Source organism: Phalacrocorax carbo, chromosome 3 (assembly GCF_963921805.1).
Source record: "Phalacrocorax carbo chromosome 3, bPhaCar2.1, whole genome shotgun sequence".
NCBI classification, from domain to species: domain Eukaryota; kingdom Metazoa; phylum Chordata; class Aves; order Suliformes; family Phalacrocoracidae; genus Phalacrocorax; species Phalacrocorax carbo.
This window is the reverse complement of record NC_087515.1, coordinates 55,140,681-55,163,755: the sequence shown is the minus strand read 5'-3', so window position 1 is coordinate 55,163,755 and position 23,075 is coordinate 55,140,681. Positions and strand designations below refer to the sequence as shown.

Below are 23,075 nucleotides of genomic sequence, written 5' to 3'. Positions count from 1 at the left end.
CCAAGCACCCAGGTTGATGAGATGTAAGTAGCATAAGCCAGTTCATCAGACCAATTTCAATGCTGAAACAGCAAACGCAGAACATTAAGAGACTAGTTCAGTAACAGTGTTCAAATCCTTTTAAAACCAGACCTGCCAACACACCTTTGACTTAACCAGACAGCAAGTGCTTAGGAATTTCCCCCCCATCAAGAAAGGCCTTTGTATCTTTGAATGACCTCTAAAATGAGAACTAGCTCGCAATACAGGAAGAAACACTGTGAGGTGTAGTCTGACAAAAGTTTCTTATCACCAATAGGCATAAGTCAGCATCTAAACACAGGCATACACTATTGAGTTCTGCTGGCACAACTGTATCGGCTTGGCATATGAAAAATATGCATGGACATCACTAATAACAAAGCCTCCTCTGGCATAGCCAGAGCTGCATGAAGTAAGAGCCTTTGCTGGCTTAATTCACTAATTTTGAGGAAAAAAAAAAAAGAGTATAACTACATGGCAGGTTAACTTTTTTCTGCCAGTAAGAAAGGGAGGTTATAAAGCAAAGCAGCAGCAAAACACAAAGTACAAACTCTGTAGCAGACAATATGATTTTGTATTGCATGAAATGCTAGTTTCCTCAATTCAAAGGTTTATCTTGCAACTAAGAGCGTTTGATCTGAGATATTTTAATAAAAAAATACTTAAAGCAAGATCAGCACTTAACCCCCACCCCAGAAAATGCCAGGACAAGATCACCATTGCTGGATCATACAGTGCAAGAGGGAATTTCTTGCAAGGCTTTCATGGCCCTACCCTCACCCCACCCCAGAAAGAAAAATTATTTGCAAGTAGCATCAAATAATGTTTCCTATTATAAACAATTAGTACTGAACAAGTATTTCCCAAATCTCCCAAAAGAAGTACATAAGGACAGCTAGAAGAAGAGCTGTGCTTAAAGGCAAGGATCAGTACGACATCCCCCTCTGAGGTTGCTGTTAGCACCTTATCTGCACATCCCCAGCTCTCCCAAGAGCCAGCCACCGATTTGCTTCTTCAGACCTGCTCATGTAACTGCTCCCAAGAACCAGCCAGCTCTGGTGAAGCAAAGCCCAGTTCCTCCAGTGCATTTGAGGAGGTTGTGAAGGGTCTGGATTAGGGTATAATTGCTCAGACATGAAGGGTGAAATAAGGGAGAGAAAGGACATGGGGATAAGGCAAGGATGCAGTCCCAGAAGCATGCAAAAAGACTGGCTCTTTATCAAAGAAAAGCAAAGCTTATGTCATTCCCCAACGGGATTAAAGAGAATCTTGCTTTCTACTTAACATGTATTTGCACTTCTTTAAGTGAGAAATATACTATAACAAAATAACTTCATGCACATTTACAATAAATTTCAAAGTCTCAATAAAATTATGCACATAAGTTATGGCAAACTACAAAGCTTGGTAGTAAAAAACCCAACAATGCATTTCACACTCTTCAGGCTATGCAAACAGAAGTAATACTTTAATGGAAATAATAAAAGGAAGATTATTATTTCTGAAACATTAAAATAACATTACCATCACAGAAAGAACAATTGGTATGAACAGGGTGAAATACAACTACAAAATGGAAGTCATAGGTCATCTCCTGAAGACACTGTAGTCCTCACATGACCTGCCTTTGAATCTTTACTTTTGTATGCTACAAACTAGGTGTGGGGAAAAGAGTGGAATGCATCTAGAAAGTACTTTTTACCTCAGTTTTAGATCATTTTCTAAAAATGTAAAGGCAAAAAAAAAAGATTTACTTTCAACATTCTACATTTGTATCTATCACAAGTAACTTCAGTACTTCTGCCAGTCTTATCTGCATCACTCAAGGGAAAACTAAGAGCAGTAAGATTGATAAAATTTGCTAGAAGCTGTGACATTTCACTTTTTACTTTGCAAATACACTGAGTTACCACATGATCAATTTCAAGAGCATCACACACTTTCACCTTGATTAAAGAAAAAAAACCAAGCAAACAAAACCACCACAAAAACTACCCTTATAGCAGCTCCAGTCATTCTTCACACGTTCTTACTGTGTAAGGGGTCAGAGAACCTTGACGAAGTACGTAGTAGCCCTGATTTAGATTTTCACCAAGGTTTCTTCCCCCACCTAAATACAGAGGGGCAGCACAATGAATCTGGAGTACTCCGTGACCTTAGTTCATTGGCAGGCAGTTTTTCTTAATCCTACTCAAGTTCACAGCACTGAATTTGCAGTGATACACAGATTGGGCAAAAATTAGGTGATTAAACTGATTGGGAATAGTTAGTACTTTTGCCTTCAAAGACAAGCAGAGGGGAGGATATGGTACATGAGACGTTCAAAAAGCCAGCTAGTGTCTGGCTGCTTTGTAATTGCCAAATACTTGTGACACTTAATGTTATAATGCCTGCAATTTAGTCAGATTCCATTTACCACCTACCTAAGTCCTAAGTTGCTCTGCTTTAACATAACATCTTAAGCTGGTTAAGGTTTTCTACCGTATTCATATTACAATGGTTTAATATTAACAGCTGTTCCAAGAGTTTTATACAGCTGTTTGTTCCTTTGGACAACAGTCCCAAAAACTAAATCACAAAACTATTCAGTTTAAGAAACACCAGACATTTTCATCCCCAATGCAATGATATAAGAAGTTTAACTCACATAACATGGATTAGATCTTCATAGCTGCAACCACACACACATCTGCAAGCTGGCATAGAAGGACCACACACATTTTGAATATCTCCGTCACCTACCTGCTACTTGTACCTACCTGCTCTTGTGCTCAAACAGCACAAGAAATATTATGCCTGTCCGCTACGCTTGGAAATGAAAATTCATGTTTGAAGGGCAGCTCAAGTGGCCGGATAGTCTTCCCTTTTTTGTACAGTCATTCTACTAAATATTGCTATCATCCCCTTCAAAGTTAGAGTCCAGCTAACAAGGGCTCTGAAAGTGCTAAGAAGGGACCAGACTGGAATATTGCTTCCTGCCTTTATCCTCCAGCATCTTTTTAGTCCAGCTAGAGACTGGCAAAATCCTTCTTGTGAAGCCGGTCATGCAGACTTCTGTTTATTCAGAAACAGAATCCCCAGGTTTTTTAGATGACAAGTGAAAACTGAGTGACAGGAAAGAGTATAAAGGAAGGGTCACCAGGGTGCCAAAGAGAGGACAGCTAAGGAGAGCAGAAAAAGGAATATATGTGAAGGTTTTTGCTCTCAGAAGAATTAGTGTGACTAAGAGCTGACTTAGCAACCTATTATACTACTTCAAATTTTGCTGCATTTAATTACAACCTACTTCATGCAAGAGGCTTGTCTTCAGTCCTGCAGAGATAACCGTACAATGGAAAAAAATAACAGCTTGCCAAAGACTAAACAAATAAAAGCTCAGAAACTTCAGTCTTGTCTATAATCAGAGTCACATTGTTCCACACTCTATTCATGTCACAACGCTTCACTGTTAGTCCCCAAGTCTTCACATGGCTATAGAAAGGAAGAGCAAGGAAGGGTGACTACCAGCCTTCTCACCCTTCAAACACAGAATGACATTTGGGCTCAGTAACGGAGCGTAAGACAACTCAGAATTCCAGCTGCTAAGCCGTACTACCTACCTGCACCTCCTGGACACAAACATTATGGAAAAAACAGATCTTCCAGAAAATAATGAATTTCTACCTCTTTGTTGTCTACTTTTAGAAGGGTGGAAAGAGCCGTACAGATGGCAGTGTGTGAGGACACTCATTCTTGGAAGAGGAAAAAGAATTACAAAAGCCTAAGTGAGCAAGGATGAAACATGGATGTTAGTATTTATCATATCATCTCCAACCCTGTGACACAAGTTCAGCACCTGGATCATGTCAATCTCCAAACCACAAGATAGCAGAAAGGAATCTGGGGAGGGAGAAAGATGGAGACAGAAACCAGATACAAATTACAATTTAAAAAATTTTAGAGCTGAGAGATAAGTACAGAAATGTCATATTATAGTAATATCAGGAAGGAGTGGATGAAACAAGATAATGAGAAATTGAAGAGATTTATCAAAGGACTTCAAAGAGGTACTCATGCATAACAGAAAAGGAGGAAAGAAGGCCACACACAAAAAACCCACCACACTGTTAGGAATACCATACTTGAACAAAGTTAAAAATAAACCACCACATCACTTACCCATACCAAGGAGCTTTCTCAAAAAAAAACCCACTTTATTTCACAACAGACCTTAGTATTTCAGATCTTTATGTTTTAGCTCTTCCTGCACTGCATAGTTGGTTTGTTTCTTGCAAAGGTGAAGGCTCAATAATTCACTCATGCTGGTACGAGAACATGACAGAGGAATGAGTATACAGAGAAATAAAAAGTTGCCATGATTTATTAGACATGAGACATTTCCACTATAAAGCAGTCAATAATAAAACAAGTCAATCAGATTATCTAATTGCCTCAAAAGTCTTCAAGAGCTACTGCTAAGCCAGTAAAACATTTCCCACACCTGCTGGTTCGCAGGCTGCCTGAGCCATTTTACAGACACTTCTACCAACTTTAGCATCAACTTTGCTCTGCTCCCACAGGCTACACTATGAATAATAAAATGGCTACAGGTTTGTTCAGCATCACATGTGATTTTTAATTGAACTGGGATCAGTGGCTGCAGCAGGACTGCATGCTAAGCTACCAAACTGATGAAGAGAACTAACTTTTCTAAATTCCTCCAAACATTGATAGTTTCTGTACACACTTGGGCATGTTTGGTTCTGTTGTTTGGTTTTGGGTTTTTGGGGGTTGGGTTTGCTTCCACCCCCCGCTCAAATGGCTAAAGTGAATTTTTTTTAGGCTAGCCAAACTGTCTCCTACTTTACAGGTAAACGCTTAGCACTATCAAAACAATAGCTAATTATTTACCTGTGATGACTCTGCCATGTATAATGTTCAAGGATATTCTTAAGGACAATGTTATGAGGACACGTAAGTTTTGCCACCGTGACCTGACTCACCTCCATCACTCTGGAGAGCACCAGTTTTGAGGCATGCAGTTTTGTGCATGCTGCAGAGGGGACAGGAGACAGGGCAGTGAGCAGGAATAAGGGACACCATGCCAAGACATCAGCAAACGGGGCTAGAAAACATCCACTACTTATGTTGACTGTTGATGCCATTAAAAACAAAGTAGTGTTTACACACAGAGCAGCAGAGCATTGCACTTGCTTAGAAGCTGATCAGGACTGTTTCCAAGATGCTGCAAATATTTAATGCAAGTCTGCTTACCTCAACATGGGTTTCGCTTGTATTGGTTTTAGAGTCACACACCATAAAGGAAGGTACAAGGAAGCATTGTCAGCCAAACCCTGCTGCCACAAGCACTGGCATATCTGCCAAATCATATTTTGAATTATTGTCAGATAAAAAGTTTGTTTCAGACCAAGAGTCCATTTTTACCATCTGGAAATTGTTGAGCCATAGGTTTTTTTCAGCTTGTGCTGAGGGTTCACTGCACATGACTGTCAAGAAAAGCCAGCTTTTCTCACAAATAAAAACACAATTCTATTTGAAAACATAATTTAAATAAGCAGGGTTTTTCATTCCCATTAGGGGAGGAGGGCAAGGATTCAGGACTGAAGGAGTAAAGTTGAGCCTGGGAGGAAAGGGAGATGTAGGGAGAAGGTGTTTTGTTTCTCACCACCCTATCCCATTTAAATTGTCAATAAATTAAAATCATTTCCCTCACTCAAGCCTGCTTTGCCTACGATTAATTGGTAAGCAATATCCCTATGCCTACCTCAGCCCACAAACTTCATCTTATTTTCTCCTCCTGCCTTGTTGAGGAAGGGGACTAAAGGGGCATCTGGGTGGGCATCTGGCAGCCAGCCAATTTCAACCCACCACAGGGGTCAAATAGCAAAACTGTTTTGTGGAGTCAAAGACAATATTAACTGCAATAAGGCATACTTACTGCCAATTGTACTGAAAAGTGTTTCCCCATAGCTCAGGGAAGAATGTCAGATAAGATAGTAAAGTAAAACCAGTAAACTAGTTTGCTAAGTCTAGCTCAAATTCTGAGGCCAACACTCTTGAAGCTATTTTTATTGCTATAGGAAAAAACCAAACCACCAAACACACAAAACACCAAACCAGAGAAACAAGATGGATGCTCTACAAGTATACGATAGCATTGCACACTATCACTCATAAATCATTTGATTCTAACAGTGAATTAAACAGCGCTGTTTTCCAATATTCATCCCTTGCCAAAAAGAAGTCTCAGAAGGATAACATATCTTGCATTGTCAGCAATATCTTGGTTTCTCTTTCAATTGCAAAAGCTGTAAAATGACTTGGTTAAAACAAGCACTTTCCGCCCCATCCCCCTTAGTCACTGGTGGATAGATTATTCAAACAAAAACAGCTCCAGTAGGAGGCTGGTGCTGTACATTGACACAGGAACAACAGACTGATTATTTTCAAGAATATGCCACTTGACTACATTAAAGAGAAGACTAAAACTACATCAGAATTAACTAAAAGCTATGAGAGGTATACTGCAATTGGTTTAATCCTGTCTAGGTATTAGCACTTGCAACTCTTGCTACTAACGTTAATTTTCATACAATCAGTTCTGTCCACAGGGCAAAACCAAAACCAATAAAATACTTGCTTACATTTAACTGCCCAGCACACTTACTGCTTGCTTACTACAGCAAAGTACACTACCAGTAAGTATCACTTAGTACTGAAGTTCTTCAACGACATTTTCTCTCATTTTTATTAAGCTGAGAAATGAGCTTAATCATTGTGGGAGATCCTATGTGCATTCAAGATTACTAAACAAAGGGTTAAGGCATGCTCTCACAGGAAAGTTCTGTGCAACCCACACTTGGACTTTTTTTTTCCAAAGCTACTGGAGTTACTTCTTGTAGATTAGATAAGGAACACTCAGGAGACTTCAAGGCAACAGATACAGGAACAATGGTGAGACATCAGGCGATGGCATTTTCTGCCTTTTACAGAGTGCTAAAAATCCCAGCATATAACCTTCAATCTCAATTCGTCATCGGCAAGCTGAAGCTTAAAATTTATTTGCTGAAAGAAAACTACAAGAATTAGTAACAAATTATTTGGTAAAAAAATATAATGCAAGACCTACGTTATAGAAAACTGGAGAAAATAAAATGGATGTTATTTAGTTATACAGATTAGTTTTCAAATATTCGATTCCAAGAGTACATTTATTTCAGCAACTAAAAAGATCATAATCTTATTATTTGCTTTCTGGGTTAGAAGTGGAGAAATAGCAAGTAACTTTTTAGAAAGGGGTATGCCTGAGATTTTACAGAAACCTGTATTTAGACTATATGTATGAGAGGAAAAAGTAGCTTTATTTAGAGGGGATCTTTTGTTTTACTTTCAGAAAGTATTGACTTTACTATCTCTTTGCTACCTTAAAAGCAGCAGTGGAAATAAATGTTTTCCTTATATAAAAAGACTTAGGTCACACAGGCCAAGTAAATATTGATTTTACTATAGCCGAGCTGGGAGCAGAGTATTAATTTCAATGGTCTGCACAGAGCAGTTTATGAATTGCTTTAAAACTATTTCATGTTACAAGGTACTAAACTAGCTAAGAACCTTTTAAAATAATCTGAAGGTTGAAGCGATTTAGCTATACAACTCTAGTAAGGGAAAAGTGTAGCTGAGAGAAGAAGTAGTGATATTAAGGACTCCACCAGCTCAGGAAACCCAGCACAGTTTTCTCTTTCGACCCGAGGCAGTCCGTCCTGAAGCCTGGGTTTGGGGGGACAGATGCGCAACTCAGGGTCAACCCCACGAAAGCGCTGGGCTGGAACCAGTCACCAGAACAAGAGGGGGCGGGCAGGAACGAGACCTGCCTGGTCATCACACGCTATTTCTTTACGAAACACTTGATGCTCTCCCCCTGTTAGCCAGTTCACCAGAACAACGGGGAAAGCGTGATCTTTACATGGTCACAGTTTCAGTATCTGTCCAGACATACAACTGAACATTGCATCTACATGCTACAAGTTAGCATATCTCACACCGTAGTTCAGGTTAGTCAGACCCAGAACAGTTAAGCAAGCCTGAGCAATATTTTGTCTCAATAAGGAGGTATTTCATAACTGCAGTATGAAATCCACGCTGTAGTGAGATTTTGCAAGACAGATACAACCATCCTGCTTCCATCTGCACACGCGATACTAAACACTCTTAACTGTCAAATATTACAGAAAGCTGTCAGTGCACACTGCTGCGTGCCAGGTTTGGTCTGGGCAGGCACAGGGGGAAAGCTGTTGACTGTCACCCCGCACAGCGCGGAAGTGAGCCACCACGTTCCCGAATTTCTGTGGAGAACCCTTGAACCGTTTGTTCGCTGTTTTTCTGAACGCCTAGGTAGAAATTCATCTCGGCACGTAACAAGTGTTAGAGTACAAGGCATCTCCTTCCCCTGCGGCACAAGCGCACTTTTTACCCACTGGAAGGATCAGCCAGGGAATTACCGCAATTTGCTTTCTCAGCCACTCGCTTAGCAAAGATTAGAGCGTGCTCCACCCAGACGCCACACAAATTAGGTCACATAGCAGACCATACTCCTGCCAATTTCTGCCCTATTCATCAGGGACAAGGGCAGGAAGCATATGGAGCCCTCCAGTTAAGGGTCAGAACATTTCAGTGAAAACATAAAAGTGAACCAGCAGCTGATTATTTCACTGGCCAGAGGGAACATGGTTTCTCCACATGGCAGAAGTGAGTCACAGGCACCGCTCTGTCCAACACAATGCAGAGGGGCACAGCCTGCATCCAGCAGCAAAGAGCTCCCCTGAAATTTACCATAGAGACAGTACTACTAGACAACAGAAAAATATTTTCCACTTTCTCAGTACACATGTGTATTTGATAACTTAATATACATAGGAAGAGTTTTAAAAAGTCCTTCAGAACCTGAGAAACAGTTCACATGAAGACTCAATGTAACTATGTAAAACAGTGTAATTACTATTCTTATGCATTTCATCTACAACTATGTTGTATTTCAGAACACATCCTTCATGACCTTTGCTGCCAAACAGGAAGTATACCATTTTCATGTGTTTAAAAGCCAGAGCTGTTTCAAATCAAACAGATGAGGTCCAGCATAGCTCTACTAAGCAAACTAACCAACCCAGGGGTTCACAACTACTTACAGTAACACGAACAATAAATATTATTTTTACTATTGTAACAGCTTGTGTTCTCATGATTAAGTAATTTCAAGCTGCTATCAGTGCACATATCTTGTGGGAACACAGATTAATTCCTTCCCACCTGAAAAGAAGCTTTTCTTTTGTAGGCAAGTGCTCCTGGGATTTCCAAAGGGAGCCTATCTGAGCAAGAAGGGAGACCCAAATGGGAACAGAAGCTAAACACAGGGTTCCAAAAGACATGCTGTCAAACTATCAGTTTGTAAAATGCCTCAGTCATGTCATTGCCATTATTTCCTACTGCTATAAAAAAACACTCCTTTTAATCACTGGGGCAGGGGCTGCACAACAATTAGCTCACATAATAAAATGTAAATTGGTGTCTTTTGCTTATGTTGACAACTGTATGAAAAAAACAAAATAATATGTAGTGGCATATTGCTAAAATGCGAACACAGATTATTCAACTACTGCAGAGTGCTTTATTGGCTTCAAGAGTTGACATTTTACAGAAACAGTGCCACAGGGCAACCCCTTTCAGACGGTTTTACAAGACTGGCATCTGTTAGCACCTCCTTAATACAGGGTAAGTAGCCTCCCCTCAAATGACACTGTGACATCGGTCTGGGAAATGAGGCAATTGAAGTAGAAAAACTAATTTAAAAAATAATCACATCAAGTGCTGCTACACTGATATAGTATGTGTATATATAAATACAAAATAGCCCAATAGTTTACCTGGAACAATTTCAGAAGTTTTCCTGGAAGAATATAAATTACCTCCCACGACAAGGAACAGCAATGAACAAGGGAGCCCATTTGTGTGAACATCTGAAAAAAAGTACAAGATCCCTTCTTTTTTTTCCCCTCCCAGATAAAGATCCAGCTTTGGCTCCAGTTAGGCACCACGTAGCCTGCCAGTGCCACCACACTCGCAGCACCTCTCACTGACTTGAGAGCTTAAAAGGTTATTAAGAGACAGATATTTATAGAGTGACATCCCCCTAGGTGAGCTAAATTATTATTTAGTATGTCTTAGGCCATAAACCAATCTGACGAAACATGCTCGTGTTGTTTATGCTTCAAAGGACAGTAGAGTCTTATTCATTTTGGCTTTACCTAAACTAATCCATTTACATTCACATACTTTATCAGACACAGGCTTCAACCTCCCTGCAGCCTCCACCAATTCTCACAAGTAGCAGCCAACCAACAAAACCAAAGCTGTACCTCTGCTGACACTGTAGCATTTACAGGCAAATAAATCACTCCTAGACCTTCTAGCCAGAGAGCTGCACACAAGGTGCTTCCTAAACTTCTCAAAGTCTCCCTGTTATTTACATTCTGGATTTGTGGGAAAAGCAAAGGACACGAAGAAGAAACGATTACAAATACATATCCCTCCCAGCTTTTCCACCCATTTTTTCCCTACTTGAATATTTCCAGTACTGCATCATTGAAAATTCTATCCTCTCAAATGGAGAAAGGCTTTCTCCCCCTCCTCATTTATTTTACCTTTAGTTTTTCCTTTTGTTTTCCCTTCCATGCCTCTCACCTACCTTTTTTTCAGATTTTTTTCTGAAAAAAAAAAAGCAGGAAAAATCCTGCTGCTTGGCTAAGAAAAATTATAATTGCATGATATAAATGCTTTTAAAAACAGAGGGTTCTCAGCTCATAGGGAGTTAAACAGGCCTTAAGAAACAGTCACTAAGCCTCAGAGCTTGACACCCACCCACCCCCATTATCCCATAGATGAACACTTTAGGGGTTTCACAACTGCAGTGTTTACCAGTTAATTGCATGGCTGGTTGTAACACTTTCCAAGTTTTTGCTCTTCTGAAAATACAATAAAAGAAAAAATTCCAAGAAATAATCCTAAAAAACCCACTGATACACAGAGCCAGAACAAACATGTTCCCTGAACAATGGGCCCGGGTTAAAACCCAAGCAAACTGATTTTCTCCTACTTGTAACTTTCCAAGAGTGATCAACTGCAGCTGTATTTCATTAGCAGGTTGAATACATGCAGATTTTGAAGAGCACCAGCTCTCTCCAACCTGTAATTTAGTTAGCTTTCCAGAGTCAGTCAAAAGCAACTTCACTCACTTTTCTTGACATTTTAACAGAGTTTGGACTAGGCCATAAAGGAAGAAGTTCCTGCTCTCAACTACACTGGCGTGTATCCAAATCCACCTCATTGTTCTAGAGGCAAAAATGAGACCAGAGTCCCAGCCCATCATTTTATTCTAAAGTTAGCCGTTACACTGCTACATCTTAAGAGGATTTTAGTTTCTCTTTCTAAAAAGCCATATTCAGACTCCAGCTTTGTACCAAAAAGAAAACCCACATCAGAAAATCAAGTCATATGGATCAAGTTCTCTGTTGATCAGCAGGTTCTGCATCCATGAAATTCTGACACCAATTCACAAAGTAATCAGCCCCCATCTGTCAGTTACTCTAAACAGCATAATCACAGGTACTAGGAAACCTCAAATTGCCTTTACCCTGCTAATCTAGCTTATTTGGCCCTGGTCCAAAAACAGCAGAATAGTCAATCCATGAAATTTTAATTGGGACAAATGGGAAAGGATGGCAGAAAGAAAAGGGGAAAGAAATCTCCAATTTCTTCTCCTCCAAAGCACCCCTCCCCAGAAAATATACTTTCCAAATTACAGGAGCTCCCTGGAGAGATCACCAAAATGGAAAAAAAGTGAGGGGTGTTATACAGTAATAAGTATGTATATTCGAAAGTCCCAGAAGATACAAGAAGCAGAACTGCAGAGAATAAAAATGCAAACACTGAAATTGCCACAACTTATTGCCCCCAATTTTCTTGAACTACACATGAAGACTTTCGATCAGACAGAAGAGCAATAGAACTCATGCCACGAGAAAGTTATTATAGGTGAAAGGGAAGCCCACAACACAAGGATTACCAAGAGGATCTTGCAGCTGCAAGGGTGACGCAGCCAGGGCTCGCACAGCACTTGCAATGGAGCAGCACCACAGAAACTGCCCTTCCCTGGATGTTTCCTGCCATGCCTCCCACAACCTGCTCCTGTCAGAGTCACAAGCTTGAACAAAGTTAAGAAAAGCAGCTTGCATCAGGTGTAGAAGAAAAACAGACCCACGTGGCTGGATCTGGATCTTTTTATCCACCACAACCTTGAAAACATCAGTAAGCATGCACTCACCCAGCAGAGGGTAACAGGTCTGCCTGTCGGTATTCTGAGGCACAGCAACCTTGTACTTAGTCCACACAACTTTTTTGGCTGTTTGAAGGCTCATGATCAAGCTCACTCTTTGAAAAACAGGAAAGTGAAGATGCAGAGGAAGTACACGCTAGTACCCACGCAAGAACTGCATGCCGGGATTCAAGGGGGAGGGAAGCACTGGTTTTCCTCAGAGGGTTCAACACATTCAGCCACACAGTGACTGACAAAACCATTCAGGAAACAAACCTTTTAAGAGGCTGCACATAAACCAGTAATAGACTTCAAGCTAATTAAGGCTTTTTTTTTCTCTGCAAAAATAGATTAATATGCTGCTTTACTACCCCTTATGAAAACAGAAGCTTTCGAAGCATGAGCAAGTTAAATTCTACATACAGAAAACAGGAAAGAAAGCGGCAATTTTCCTTTTCTGTTGAAATCAACCTCTCTGGTTGAAAGCCACACTCATTTTAAAAATCTTAAGTACTTTTAGCATTTACTTTGCAAAAAGCTTGCAGTATTACCATAACACTTTTTCCACACATCCGATAGAATATGAAACAGCTCTACAAGGTAAGCACCCACATCTTTTAATGGCCTTCAAGAAAGCACAAGAGTTTACCACAAAATTTCAGCATAAAAAGGAAGTTCTACAAATAAGCCTCCGTGTCAAAAATCACAAACTCTGATTAGGCATGTCATTTCCACTGGGCAGTAATTCTAAACAGGACCAACCACAGCCCAGCAAAGCAGAATGTTAATAATGCAAAGCTATGATAGCATCACAGTTATTTTACGAGTCGGCCTTTAAACTGTGTTTACCACCGAAACAGAAGGCGAATCCAGTCCCTCAACCTTCAACATCCTGTTGCCAGCTTTATGATCAAATTGAGAGGACTCCGAATTCTGTACTTAAAGACACACAATTCCAGATTACATGCTTTCGGGTATTGAACTGTACAGAATTCCAATAGTCACAAAAAAGTAATGCAAGAGGAGATCAACTATAGCACAGAAGTACAGGTACTACGGCCAGGAGTTGTGCACAGGAGAACTGGTTTCAAAAAGCAGAAAGACAGATGCTATTTGTCTGTCTCATTGTATTATGCTATCAGACAACTGTTCTAAATACAGCTCTCATCTCCATTACTATTCAGCTAGGACAGTTTACTGTGTCACATACCAGAGAGGCATTGGGGGAGGTAGAGGTGAATATCAAGATAAGATTTTTTTCCTTAAACTCTACTAGGGGCAGAAGTTAGTCTTACTCTTTTTTTTTTGTGGGTTGGGTTTTTTCTTTGTTCAAATTTTAGGAATTTATCAAAGTTGAAGCCCAAAAGATATGCACAAAAGGAGTTTTGTTTTCATGAATAAGGGCAAGCAGACATTCAGAGGGCTAAACCAGACATCTGTATCCAAACATTTCTGTGGACCACAAAAACAAGAGCAACATGGAAAGGTAGAGTTTTAAATCTAGGATTCCTATTTTAGAAACAAACAACTATGATGTATTTTGCCATAGCAAATACAAATATAAACCTTACTGTGCCAAGCACAAAACAAAAAGACACTGCCAACTCTACCAAGCATATGACAACAATTAGTGGAGCAGCCATGCACATACACCAGAAGTCTTACCAAGAGCACCTGAACTCCTTTTTTCAGGTCTGGAGACTGGTCTGGATTCCCCAAGAGTGCTCTCCTGTTGATCCAATATGTCATCTCACCTTGGTCCCTGCCACGCCAAGGTAAGGCCCGTACACAAATTAAGACTGTCCATCAGATGCCTGCCAAACATACAAGTTTCAGGAGGCAGCTAGTTTGTTACAACACTCCTGGGTTTCCCACTCCTCAACAAGAAAGGGTGGGCAGCTAGCGAGAGCAGTTAGAGAAACACCGATCTCTGAGCTTCCATCGGTCTCAAACTTCAACAGGAAGGTATTAGAGGGGCTGAGTGAAACCGCTCATTCACCAGAGAGCTTCCAGAGAAGCTCAGCTCTCAAGCTCTGCCTGCCATCCGCAACCACATCATGCACATTAGAGAAACCACTTTTATCTAACAGCAAGTTTTACTTAGCAAATCCAACATTTCAATAAGAATATACACTGAGAATACTTATTAACTTAATAAGGGGCGTTGTTTGTTTTTAGTTAAAACATAGCGCATCTCTTGCCTAAATGGAAATAGATTATCATTAATTAATTTCATCTCAGAACCTATCGGCAAAGAAGTTCGCTTTAGGGTGGCAGGAATAATTTTTAAAGCAGAATTTAAGAAGTGAAGCTATGGCCTCTGCCAAAATCTAAAGTACCGGGTGTGAAATCCATGCATTAACCACAAGAGCTGATAAGCAAGAGAAAAATGGAAGCTTTTGGGGGAAAGTAATTTTCAAAGAGGATTTTTTGCCTTTTTTGAACAAACTCAGGAGTTCAACACACTAGCACATTCTCTACCCATAAGCCACTTCATTCATTAGGAGAAGATGGTCTTATTCCTACTACTACCATATTCAATAGGCCATTTATTTAGCAGCTCTCTGACTGGAGTATGTGCTCTCTTTTATTCACTCTGGTGTTGACAGCAGTAATCAAATTTTGTACATACCACTGGCTCTATTATAGTTCAACAGCAGCTGGCTGGCTGCCTAGTCTTCTTATCATCATGCAAGATAAAAAGACCAGCCAAACAGACCAGCTGAGACTACAATGAGAAGACAGAAGAAGAGTGAAGCCTAAGTTGAAGTCTAGTAAGTAGAAATCACATGTTTTTAAGCTTACCCATGTATTACAAAGCATGGAGAAGAATAAGCTAGGCTCAACACACAGCAAGCTTACTTCAACAGTTTTCAGAAGGACCGGAGTTCAGATGGCAACTCAGTCCTTGTGGAGGAGAAGGACTGAACACCACACTTCATACGTGAAACACCACCCATCAGTAGCTCAGTCCACACAGCAGGGAATGAGAAAGTGAAAAAGCATAGTGGTAGAGGAAAAAGGGAAAAAGAGGGGGAAAAAAACCCAGGGAACTGTATCTGTTCATTTGAAGGTGAACTCATAAGTACTCAAGATCACTTTTCTATCACAGCCCCAGCACGTATGAAGTCAGTGCTGGGTTCAAAATAAAATAAAAGTTCACAGAGGCAAACAACAATGGGAACAGAGGGCAACATCCTTTAATTATAAAAAATCCCCTGTATGCAAGGTAGTCTAGAATGAGATTGGTTTCCATTTCTTCTTTGCCTTCTGGGAGCCTTCCAAGAGCCTTGAATGCCTTGACTCTGAGAAGAGGAAACTGGCTTCTTTTTCACAGCCTCCCTCCTCCTAGGTTTGTTCCAAGTAGGCCCCAGTTAACCCTGCTCTGAACTTCCACCTTCCAGACAAGTCTGCAGAGAAAGGCTTGTTTTATGAAGGCAAAAAAAAAAAACAGCCTAGATGATTTCTTATGGGAACAGAACAAGGAGATACAGAGTTCCTCCTTCACCTTCCATCTCCATCACACACAAACAAAGAGCCTTCTCCTCCTTCCTAGAGGAGCATACTCTTCTGTAGGGTTCCTGCACTACCTTTCTTGCCCTACCCTTTATAACACGGCTATAATGAGCTTCTAAGTTAACAGCTTCTCATGCAGTGGGATATTGACACCCCATAATTTTTTTCAGGATATTTTATTTCCACCACAACATGACAGGACTTTTTTTTCACTGGCCTGACAAACATGTTTTGAATTAACAGGCTACACAACACTTGCTTGAGCAAGCAAATGAGGGTGCTTAGAGAGCAATGCTAAGAAGGATGCTGAAAAGGTCTTAAACAGAAAGTCATGTTTCAAGTGCCTGTTGCGTTTTGATGGAAACTGGTCATTAGGTTAACCTCTACTTCCAGGAGACCAGCAGCAACAGCAACCTCAGACTGATAACAAAGAGGTTTTTAGCATTTCTGTTGAAACCTCCTTTCACACAGCAGGTTTGTGTCAGCATAAAGCTTTCTCTTGAAAGGGGAATTACCAGTACAGTAACTGCCCTCACCACTGTGGAAGAGAAACATAGTTCTGAGTATGGCAGCTGTTGGAGCACTGCAGTACAAATAACACAGATACTCTCAGTGCTCACACAGGCAGCTCCAACAGCAAACCCTTACAGCATGCAGCGCTTCAGCCATGCTGAACTTCAAACACACAGTTCTTGTTAAACAGCATGTCTGTGGCTGCTGCAAATAGCCAACTGACTCATCCTGCAGAAGAAATAACAGCAGCAACTATGGATAACAAATTGTGACACCTTTCAAGAATCTCCACAATTTTAGTTACTCTTTCAAAGTTTTTTGGTTTGGTTTTTTTTTTTTTTTTGGGGGGGGGAGGCGGAGTGGGCAGCAGGGGGAGGAATCTGTTTTTCTCTTGTATAGATACTGAAGGGAATACTTTTAATGTGAAAACTGAGAAAACCTGGGGCACACTATTCTTCCAAAAGTGTTGTTTACATTGTAGTTGTACCTGTGAAACCCAGCCACAACACACAACCAGCAACCCCCTTCCACAAAACATCCTGGGCAACCTGTTTGCAGCAGCCCAGATGAGTGACAAGCAAGTCCACAGGAGATGAGAAGCAAAATGCAGAAGGTTCCTCCTACATTTAAGATGCTGAGCAGACCTCCTGAGACAAGGTTGCTGCCCATTCATGGGCACCTTCATAAAACAAATCCCAATCAATCTGTGACAGATGCACAGCTCAGCGTTTGCATGCTTGTATGCTGGGGTGTAACATGTATGGTAGCAGGAGCCCCCGAGTGGCAGCATGCAAGCCCAAGCACAGGTGAGGCACCATCATTTCTGACACCCACCAGGATTTCTGCTTGGAGGGGCTGGGCTTACAGTTCTCAGTACCACTTGCCCTGGCAGAAGGCTTTAACTTTCAGACAGGCATCCCCCAGACTGGGGAGCCTGGGCTCATCAGCCCAGCAGCCAAGAAGCTGGAGAGAGCTGCTGGTGGGCAACTCCACCCAGGACAGAGTGCTGTCCTCAGCACACCCTGTAGTAATTGGGAGCTGCTGCAGGAAAAGGCACTGCCTCCCAAACACATCTCGCTCCCCTCCCCTCCACACACCAGGATGCAATGCAAAGCTTGGGAAGCAGTGGCTTAAACAAGCATATGAATAAAAGAATTTACTTGTATCTTTTCCTGTCGCTCACTTTGTAAATGCCAGTTTGCACCTCCAAGAACAGAAACATCTAAAAGCTGCTTTCTAAATTGCACAGGGATTTTTTCTTAGAAAGTGTCTTCTGATACATTCTTTTCAAATTAGAAGATACAGGCAAAGGAAAGGGAAACCTACAGGATTTCATTCTGAATTGCAGTTATGTGGGTTGATTTTGAGCATGCTTCCACAGGTATCCATTCTGGCTTATGTTACTTAAACGTACTTCTGATAACAATTGCTGGCCAGGGTACACACTAATGAAGAATAAGAACAGTCCTGTCGACAGCAGAAAAGCAACCCAGAATATGAAGTACTCACAGCCCTACAGCAGACAGCCCCTGTGTGGAAGGAGTCTCTTCCTCCCTGCCCACCAGCTACAGCAGCAAAGCACCAAGCACCTTCTAACTTTGGGCACCACCAAATGGGTTGAAGGAGGGACTAAAAGCTCTAGATGCAATCCTCCTATCCACCCTCCATACATATACACACATACTATATATACACACTCTGAACAGCAACAGACCTTCCTAAGCCACCAGGAGCAGCCAACCCTCCCAGCTCCCCCTCCCCATGCAGACGAAGCAGGGCTGTGTGGAGGCACTGGGGTTTGCCGCAGGCTGGGCAGAGGGGAAGGACAGGGCACGAAGCAGCAGCCTGGAGAGCAGCTCTGGAGCAAGCACACAGGCTTGCCAAAGCCTTCAGGCCTTCGCTGCGGACGCCTCTACCAGCCAGTGCTGCAACCACAGCCTTCATTCTGAAAGCTAAAACCCTCATCTCCTACTGCTTGGGGGAAAGGAGGGGAGATAATCACAGTTAAATTTATCACAGGCACATTTCAACAGCAGCGCAGCCAGAGTGACGACTGAGGCATTAGTGGTTAGCAGAGTGCCACCAACAACTGCAGTTTCAAACATTTAGATGCTTGCTTTTCTTTTTTAATGCCCTGCAACAACGCATGGGTGATCAGATAGCACCCTTTGAGACATTAACTCTTCAGCTGTACCATTTAGAGCACACCATTTATTTGTGTACTGCCACTGAGCTATCACAAATATATATGTTTATTATCAGTCTTATTTAAATTAGCATTAAATTTCTCCCACCCAGACAGTCTACTTCCCTTCCCATTTGCAACAATGTATTTTATTCATCCTTTTACAAAAGCCAGAGGGCAAAGAGAGGGACAACATTGTGCAGAGCTGGTCTGCTTTCCACAGGAGCTGTTAACAAAGTCCTTTGGACTTCCCACAGTCACCATGCTGGGGATGGAGAGTTTTGCTCACCAGGAAGAGGGATCTGCAGAAAGCCAGCATTAGGAGCCCCAAGTCTCCCTATTCCTTCCTTGAACAGAAAGGATACTGTAGAGTTCAAGCTAAACAGGCTGCCTTTTCCTAGTCCAGAAAGCTGAAAAACAGTAAGAAACTATCAGAGGTACCCTAAAATCAAGAAGAGAAAAAAACCCAAGTTTGTTCCCTATGGTTATGTAGCTGACCATAGGCTGCTCAGGGACACCTTTCCTGCAAGCAGCTTCTTGTCCATCAGCACATTTTGACAAATACATATGAGAAGTTCAACTACTTTGTGCTGACTGGAGTTAGTCTTGTAAGAATAAATACAGCAATTAGAGGACAGAGTTACACAAATGCACCTCCAGTTAAGCTCTCCACTCCCCAGAGGATAAGCCTGTCTCCTGCCAAGGACCCAAGGCAAGCATCTCTCTTTCTGAAACAGCATTGCAGTTATCAGTCAAAAAAAAAAAGAAACTAAACCATACCTACTCAGCTTGGCACAGGAAGGCTGCGCTGGGCATGCAGGACCTGGCACAGCAATGCAGCACAGAGCCCAGGTGCATGCACCCAGGCAAGGGCCCAAAAGCAGCACCGCAGCCCCTGGGGGCCACACATTGCCCAGCCACTCTGTTCCTTCTCCTGCACGATGCCAGAGCCACACCTCAACATTTTTCAAACTACAGAAAACTTATCTTAAAGTTACACTGTGGCATCAGAGTAGGTAAGTCTTTACTTTCATGAAACACCCCTTTAGCAAAAGGAAAATCACCCAAAAATCCTCACACAAAACACATGCTCCAGCTCAATCCTCTTTAAAGCCTCCAGCTAACTCCAGACTTACTGTACCTCTTGTTAATTTGTCTCAATAGTTAAACTGCACTCCCTGCTAAAAGCTTACACATCAATTCACAACCTTTAGCCACTGATCTCCTTTTAACAGCTACAAATTGCAAATCAGCGTATGTTTGTTTAAGGCTGCAACAAGACCAAAGAGTATACTTCAATAGATAATCCAACATCAGATGTTTTGGTAGGTGTAACACTCTACAGAAAGACTGTGTTTTAAAAAAAAAAATCATTGCATTGCAGCTGTCAGATACCAGAAGTGCGTAATTAAAATTATTGTTGAAATTATTGGCCTTCTTTCTCCCCTCCCTTACCAATTAGCAGAGCAAGAAAAAGAGGTACAACCACGTCCTTTGTTAAATAACAAGCCTAGTGGAACCTGCAAAATAACTGATTATTGAACTAGTTGGAGGTCAGTTTACAAAGGACCATCACACAGCAGCTATGGCAACACAGAGCCACCACGCTGCACTGCCAACTGGCAATGGGAGTCAGGTAAGAACAAAGAGCACAGCAACAAACAGCATCAACCTGCTTTCTTAGGGCCACAGAAACAGGGTTAAAGCTCTCAGAGGGAGGGCTCTTCAGCTTAGCACAGCGTTTCTGTGTATCAAGGGACAAGGGAAAGAGCATGGAAGAGAAAGCACATAGTATAACTGAACCATTACCTAGAAAGAGAAAAGACCCACACAACTAAACACAAAAAAAATTCCCAGGACTCTCTAAAAGTAACCGCACACACACACACCCCTAAGCCGAGATCCCACAGCAGTGAGAAGATAGGTGCACATCCTTTCCCAAATAAAGCACACTCTCTCAGACCGCCTGCCCAGATTTCCAAACCAAGGCTGGGGTCCAGCCCAGCCCACACATCAGCTGAAGAGGTTAAGTAATAGCCAGGTTAGCAGGCACCTCACGGAGCTCCACACCAGCTAAGGAAAGATCACACAACCCACCAGTGTGTACCATCGGGGGGCATGGTTTAAAGAGGACCAGGCAGCAGAAAGCAGCTGACAGGCAGTAACTTATTCAATTTTTCAAGCCAGCAAAAGGTTGCATGCTTACACCCTCGCTTGCTTTCAAGACATTTTCGGCAAGCTTTCTGTGCATATCCTTTGCAGGCTTCTGCCAGGTCAAATGGAAAACACTGGGCTCAGTTATTTAAGCTCAAGTGTGTGGAGGAGTAATTACCAAAGCTCCACTGGACAGAAGGATTGCATTCTTTTATTCTTCAAATGCCACCACCCACTAAGATATCATAATAAAGCTCCCAGAAACCTTCTAAGCAAAGCCAGCGTATACTATGCAGAAGTTAGCATGCAATCACACAGTACTCATCTCAAAAACTCCATCTGTACCTCTCAAGGTCCTATAGTACAATGATGAGCTGTTACTGCTGCCACCACCAGTATGGCTTTTGTCACCACCAACGTAACCAAGCGTTAATTGAATTTAAAGCTTAAATCACGTGAAGGTTGAGATAGAGGCCACAGGTACAGCAAGTTCCAGGAAGTCTTCCTGTGCAAGACTATCTGACAAATCACACACATTCCCAAGCTAGAAAAATGAAGCCCCAAAACACAATTCCTCCTTCACAATTACTGTGATACAACACACAGAGCACAGCATTCCCACATAAATATTTAACATTTAGTCAACAATATACATGTTTACTAGCTGATTTTAAAGCAATGTAAGGGTTAAATACAGATGCACACACTATACTAACAACATCATTGGTCACCTTACTGAAGTATCATACAAACTTGAAGTGTAAGCAGGCACAGTCTCATCCACAGTCTAAACCCCCCTCCCTATTTTGTACTATCAATTTTGAAGCCATCTGACATTTACTACAACCTTACAACAGGTTCAATAAAGTTTCACATTACTTTTACAAAGAAAAAGACAACATTTTAAAGCTGAAGCCTTTAAATTCAAAGGGAGAAAAGCGAATACTTAAGTGTCTTATCCCTCATCCCTCGCCTGTTTGACTAAACAATTATTCCTTTCATGCATTTTAAAAATATATTTATAGTGAGTACACTATGGATGATGAGTACATGAATATATAATAAGTAACTTTGAGGAAAATTTTTTACATCAAAGTGGATAGACTGAGATTCTGAAACACCTCACACCATCCTGGGTGTTCAGGACCCACACTCCATTCAGCAGATGGACTTCTATAACCCCACAATCTCCCCAGCACGCGAAGCAAAGTGCTCCAAACAGCACACCATGTTTGGCAGTTTGTTCCTTGATTTGTCTTGTCTTTCCTACTACCCTGCTCACTTTTGTTGTTGCTACCAAGCACTGCGCAGGTTCTCATATAGTTATTTTCTTACCAGCTTAACTTCTCGTTGGCAAGCAGCAACATGGTGCTATTGAAAAGCTTGCCTCGTTTCTCTCTTCAGGCCTGTTGACACACAGAGGCAAAAGCCACTTTAACTTCACAAAGCTAATACTGAGGCAATTTGTATTAAACTTGTTTAGAGGTGTACTTTTAAAGTCTTTATAGGTTGGTAAAACTCCAATATAAATAAAGGAGAACAACAACAGAAAACAAACGAGTTGTATGGCAGTCGTAACTCACTTGAACAAACACAAACGTGCAGCCCTCCAGCCTCTTTGTTACACTGCTTTCAGCTTGCCCTAGATTTGAGTTCTCTGTAATACCTGTATTCAACCAGGCATCAAGACTGTGGTCATCACCAATAATTTAATATCTAACGGTACTATTTCCACAGTTATATTCTTATATAAACTTTTATATAATTTATGCAGTTCCCCCATTCTAACTGTACTAGTTTAAGACAGTTGTATGAATGAAGCATTATAAAACTTCATTGCTGTTTTGCTTTTTTTTAAACTCTGTACCATATTCATAGAATTAATATTTTTTTGTTTTCTTTAATCTGCTTGCAGGTGCTCTTGTTTGTTTGATTTTAAAAATCACTTTGAGCTCTGACACATTTCACTCCCTATAACAAAGTTTGTCTCAAAAAAACAAAAATCACTTTCTAATGCCAAAAGTACTTCAGGTGAGCCACAGAAAGAAGTCAACCCCCCACTACATATTATCTTCATAAACATGTTAGGGAAAAAAAGGGGATCCCCACAATAAAGACCTTTACAGCTTAGATTGCTAGATAAGCAAGACAGTTTAGGAGAAGACAGGCAGGGTTGAGAAACAGACTTCATACAGATGCAATTAAGTCGTTTGCGATGTTACTTTGAAACAAAAACCAACAACTACCGACCTTTGGTAAAACTTGTGCTACTGTATGCGAGGCCCTGGGTCATTGGGAAGTAGCCCTAGTCTAGATGCAGCC

The 23,075-nt window shown here is 41.3% G+C and overlaps 1 protein-coding gene across 5 annotated transcripts in view; it reads right to left on the bottom strand.

Moving 5' to 3' along the window:
• Positions 1 to 23,075, bottom strand: part of UTRN (utrophin) — a 383,596-nt gene that overhangs the window by 335,839 nt on the left and 24,682 nt on the right. For 3 of the 5 annotated variants that reach the window (XM_064446970.1, XM_064446973.1, XM_064446974.1), the window contains exon 1: positions 12,395 to 12,517. The exons of the other annotated variants lie outside the window; for them this stretch is intronic. In XM_064446970.1, coding sequence (XP_064303040.1) covers positions 12,395 to 12,488 — 94 coding nt within the window. In that variant the 5' untranslated portion in view covers positions 12,489 to 12,517. Of the gene's footprint in view, positions 1 to 12,394; positions 12,518 to 23,075 lie in introns of those variants that run through there. 5 annotated transcript variants of the gene reach the window in all.